Source organism: Rhea americana, unplaced genomic scaffold (genome assembly GCF_003343005.1).
Source record: "Rhea americana isolate MKP2758 unplaced genomic scaffold, rheAme1 scaffold_523, whole genome shotgun sequence".
Lineage (NCBI taxonomy): Eukaryota > Metazoa > Chordata > Aves > Rheiformes > Rheidae > Rhea > Rhea americana.
Window position 1 is genome coordinate 2,001 of NW_028186672.1, and position 5,524 is coordinate 7,524.

Consider the following 5,524-nt stretch of genomic DNA (forward strand, 5'->3'; position numbering starts at 1 on the left):
CACCCACGCAAAGACACAACTCAAAACAGAGCTTCTCGGTATGAGGCAGCATCAGAGCACGGGGGTATGAGAAGACATCAAGCAGTCGCCCACAGAAGTTTCTGAATGATGAACTGGAGTACCCCAGTACAGTATGGAGTACCCCAGGACAGTCCATGCTGACTGTGCAGGCCTACACCAGAGAAAGTACAAGCAAGGTAGAACAGGACCATTTAGTACATCAGCATCTAGTTACAGGAAATAGCGAGTTTTATACTGGAGGATTGAGAACAAAGACATTTATTGACAAAACTAAGTGCTTGTTTGGAAAACAAGCAGGCCTGACAATAGCACCATCTTTAAGCTCTCTGCTTGGCTTTACATTAGGCATCATTCAGTCTGGAGATCAAGGTTACAGTGAAGATGTACATTTCTAGTCACACTGGGACCTGGTTTCACAAGAGAAAGCTTCCACAGAAGAAAAAAAAAAAAAAGGAAAGAAAACCACCACAACTGATTCACTCAGTTTGAGTGCACAAAACAGCAGAATGCTGCAAGCCCACCTAGAAGTAACACTCCCAGCTAGGGGCTGGAGGACTGAACTCCGTGTATGGCATTGATGAACTCATACTAACTGCAGATCCAATCCGAGGAGTTTTATTCCGCTCCAGAATGTTTACATTCAAATATTAGCTTCATTTGATTCATGTCTTAAAGGATCAAAATAAAGCGAAGAAAAGGAAGTAACTGATATCAACTTCCACAATCCCCACCCGCTACAAGAGCTAGAATAACCAAAAAGATTAAAACAAACAGAAACAAGAACTGTTGCCAGCAAGCCATGGGCACGATAAAATTCCAGCAGGCCACTGATCCTTGCTACACTTCTTGGCAATTTTACTAGAGTACATTAGAGAAAGGCTTGCTTGAAGTCAAGGCAGGAGAAGGCTTTGCCACAAAAGTGCTACTACTTCACATGAGGAATGAAGTATGGAACACCCGAAGTTATTTTTGTCACATTCAAAAGCCCCCTTTTTGCATCTTTATCTCTGTAAAAATGTACATATTCTACAGATTTATAGATATTTACAAGGTTCTCTTTACAGCCTCCCCACCCCATGTAAAGTTTTACATACTTACAAATGTACTCCCTATTTTTAAACTATATGKGTTTGCAAGTCACATCAGTGTAGCCAGGATCAGTCAAACTACCCTGGATCAAMTGCAGCTGGTTGTGGTTACTGCCCCCAACCCACCCCTCACTGTTTCCCCCTCCCCACCCTTCACCCCTCCCCAGAGGTTTGCACCCCTGAGTGCTGGTGGCTGTTGCAATTGTTTGTCTGTCTGCTCTAACCTGGGTCTGTTCAATGACCTGTTTTTAAAAAACAACAACAACAAAAAAAAACCCTACTGGAAAAGGGACAATTTACATGAGCTACTGAGCCAGCGGACAGTAGGGCTGAGCCCTTCTGCAGGCTCCAGGTCCCACCATCCTGGCAGTGGGTCACATATCTCAACCTTCAGCACAGCTCTACCCCCGACCAAGGGTGGAATGTATGCAGAGTCAGCAACTGTTAAACATCTGCTCACTAGCGCACCTGGGAACAGCCACAGGTCTGCAGGACACCTGGCATTTAATGCTTCTATTCCAGTAAAAAGAAAAAAAAAAAGCCACAAGTTTAGGCAGGACAATGGCAGCAGAAGATGCTATTTCCGGAAACCTAAAATCACAACTCTGAAGCATCCACTCCACAGGCAGCCGCCATGCCAAACCTAGGAGGCTTCAGTCCAGGACAAAAGCTGCTGGTGCTCACTGGCTTGCTAAGCAGATCTGTTCCCTCAGAGGTAAAACTTTGAAGCAGTCCACTTTAGCTTTCTTTCGTGATGCTCTTGAAGGAAGCAGAACATGGATTCTTCATTTTCTGTTCCCAAAGCAATAAATCCTCGTTGGTACTCACAATCGACTGGATCACATCTTCTTTCTTAGGAAAGAATTGCTCAGGGGATGCCTAGATGTTCTCCTTGGGTCACTCAAGTACAGCTTCGTAAGTACTCACAGGAGGAAGTGATCAGCCTACTAGCTCCAAACAGAGCCAGCCTGCTTAGAGTTTTGTCATCCCACTGCACACCATGGCTCACCGTATCATGTAGGCCAAGCTTGCTCCCAGTCCAGCAACTCCTGCAAAAGCCATCAGTACATTTCTGATGCTTCCTTCTAGATCCTCTACTCGGAAGAAGTCAACGAAGCCCTCCTAGGAAAGAGAAGGGGTAGTCATTTTTCCTGCCAGCCACATTTCTTCAGCAGGACCAGATGAAAGCCTCCTCRCTTTCCTGAAGCAAGGCAGCATTAGCCCCCAAGCACACTCAGATGCAGTCTGCCTAGCAGCAGTGCTAATCATGCTCTGCCAGGCTCATTACAGGAGTCAGTCACTCTGAGGCAGCTGCAGCCCACCTAACACAGGCAGAGATTGGGAACCAGTGCCAAAGTGGCCATGGGTGGCTTCACCAAGCTCAGTACACCCCTGATCCAGCTCTCCCATCTTTATTTTGGGAATGTTACCTCCTCGCTTCACCAGTGAGCAGGCAAGCTTCTARGTCAAGACTGCTCAAAGCAGTTTAACACAGGGAATTACTGAAATGCCACAGCTCTGGCTAGGCATTTCAGACAGTGGTTTTAACTGGCAGTGACTCATCCTCTGTGCTTCACTGACACATCTGGTTGTCACCAGTCTGGTTATGGAAACAGGAAAATATTGAATTATTATGAAGGACTGTACTGTTCAGGACAGGCAGTGACTCACCCAGCCTCCTTGGCTCATTAGCCACTCTCGTTTAGATGAGACAAGAGCATCTGTGATGATCCTTGCTAATGAACTGATGCACTTCTCCTGGTTTATGCTTTTCAGGTGTTTTGCAACAAAGGCACCAAATGAGATGAGTGTCACAACTCTACCCCAGTTTGTTACTCCATCACTGAAAACATGGGCTGCCACCTCACGCACTGACTGCAGGTCTTCTTCCTTCTTGAGTTCCAGCTTCCGCAGCATTCCTGTAAGAGAACTAGTTTTAGAAACTTTAGAAACAAGCACACACTGGAGTGAGTTTCACTTTTGAGTCCCACAATGCTGGACAACCCATAGGCACCTCCTACCTTCTACTATATCCTCCGAAATACCTGCTCCAGAACCAGTTCAGAAGTACACATTGTCCCTCATGAGAAGGTACAGCTTCCACACTAAGCCCCAAAGCCTTGAGAGTCACTGTGAACTATTTAGAGACAGAGCAATTAGTTGCATACTTTCCTGAAGGGCTCCGCTGCATACACTCATCTCTGCAAGRCAGAGCAACCACTAACCCATTTCTAGTTCCTTCCTCCAGATCTCTGCTACAGCTGCCATCTTTGCACACATCACATTTCCCTGTCTCACACAGCCTTTAAAGCCCCACCAGGTCACACCACCACAAAAACCAGTTTGGAGCTTGGCACAAGCTCTGCACTCGCCCTGAGCCAAAATAAAGGACAATTACCTACTGCCAAGCAGATGTCTTACTATTTTATTAATCTGCTTTTAGTGACTACAACAAAAAGACTCCCTAGTTTGACCTACAGTGCCCCCTCATGAATAAGCAAACAAGACAAGCCTTTATGAAACTGAAAGACATTGCTTGTTATTGCTCAAACCAACAGGAAGCTTTCCCAAAGCCAGTTCCTTTTCTACACACAGAAAGTTAACTATCTTTAACGAAGCTTCATATATTAGCATAGACCTGAATGCTCTTCCCAAGCATGGCTTTTTCCACATTGCACACACAGCTCTACCTATGTAATTAAACCCACAATCTTTTACATCAGCATAATTAAGCATGTGAGAAAAATTGTAAAAGAACTGGAATATCCTCCTCTGAAAAGGAAGGCATTTCACAATATGCTGGCTAAGGAGGAAATAGAGACACTACCCTTTTGTGCTGGGCAGCTTCTCAATTCGAGATCACACATACTTGCGGCTGCTAAACATGCAAAAAATGCAGCTCCAGCAAGAGCTRGGAGTTCATTCCCTTAAGACACTGCTCAAACTAGCCCCAAAACTGTTCCCTTGTGTTACACAAAACCAGGTCAACATGGTCTGTTCTCACTTCCACTCTGAGTTTCCAGGACACTCAAATCTGCAGTTTCTAGTCAGACACCTGCTCATCCAAGGCCAAGCTCTGGTGTTCAAGTTTCTGTGGCTATTTTAAGACTAATCAGAAGTGGGTGTAATACACTAAAATAGCTGTAATCTGACTGTTATTCAGCAGAACTCCCAGCAAACTCTGGCCTACCCTAGGCAGGGGGCCAGGGGTTTAAACTCCTGGGCTAACTAATCTTTGGACACTTGGAATTATTCGCATATGGTCACCCTGATCAAAGCAGGACACAAGGAGGAACTGCAGCTAATCTATAACCAGATTATCTCCTCTGCACACGTTACCACTGTTTTTTCCCCTCTCCCAAATGAGCAAAGTTCAGTTTCATTTTTTAATCACTCTTCAGCTGCTTTAACTCCCTCCAGACCCAAACCACAGCCCATCCCCAGGACCAATCCAGCCAGGGGCTCAGCCTCCTGATGCAGGGGGCTCAGCAGCCTCACTCCAGCCTCAAGAGCTGGCCTGGGCCCAAGCCTCCCCCAGGCCCTGCCATGCAGCTGCTTGTAGCCCACAGGGCCGAGCCAATGCCCACCCACCTCGAGGGCCCCACACAGGCCAGGCCCACACACACATGTACCCCGGCCCCTCTCCACTAGAGGAGGACCAGGCCCAGACAAAGGCCCAGGGTCCACAACCCTTCCCTGTCCCCTTCTACGGGCCCCAAACACCCCCAGAGCCCTCCACAGGGAGGGGAGGATGAACCATACCAAAGCCCAGGGCGCATAAGCCCCCTGCAAGACCATGAGGCCTGGGCCTCAAAAACCCCCTTCACCCTCGGCAGCAAGGGTGAAACAAGGCCTGGGGCCAAGAACCCCCCCGCATAGGGGTCAAGGCACAGCCTCAAACACCCCCAAGACCCTCCATGGCAGCAGGCACCAAGGCCTAGGGCCTACAACAGCCCCTGCCCACCCCTCCACAGCCAGGGGGGAGAGGTGACCCCCAAGCACTCAGGGGACACCCCTCAGGGAGGGGGCCGGGCTCAGGCCAAGGCCCAGGGCCCACAACCGCCCCTCCAAGGGGGCGAGACCAGGCCCTACCCCCCCCAGCCCACCCTCCAGGCCCGGCTCCAGCCACCCACCTTGGAAGGCGAGCTCGTGCTTCTGCATGACGCCGTCGCCGACCCGCCGCAACGTTTCCAGCGCCTTCTCCATGACGCCGTCTCCCGCCCCGCCGGGCCGGCCCGGGCCGCCCAACAGGCCCGGGAAGAACTTCTTGACGCCGGGCTCGATTTCGCCCGCCGCTTCCCGCAGGTAGCGGCTGATGAGCTCCAGCGAGTCGCGCCGCAGCTCGTCGGGGCTCTGCTCGGCGGCGGGCGGCGTGCCGGGCGGCGAGGCGGGCAGCGAACCGCCGCCGGCCGCCG

General features: G+C 49.7%; 1 protein-coding gene across 1 annotated transcript; it reads right to left on the reverse strand.

The window, feature by feature from the left end:
- Window positions 1-263: 263 nt before the first annotated feature.
- MCL1 (MCL1 apoptosis regulator, BCL2 family member) lies at window positions 264-5,522 on the reverse strand (the record flags this gene model as incomplete). The annotated part of the gene is made up of 3 exons (XM_085318184.1): window positions 264-2,231; window positions 2,781-3,028; window positions 5,243-5,522. Coding segments are annotated over 3 exons (645 nt in total), but the record flags the coding sequence as incomplete, so codon positions are not given.
- Window positions 5,523-5,524: the final 2 nt, after the last annotated feature.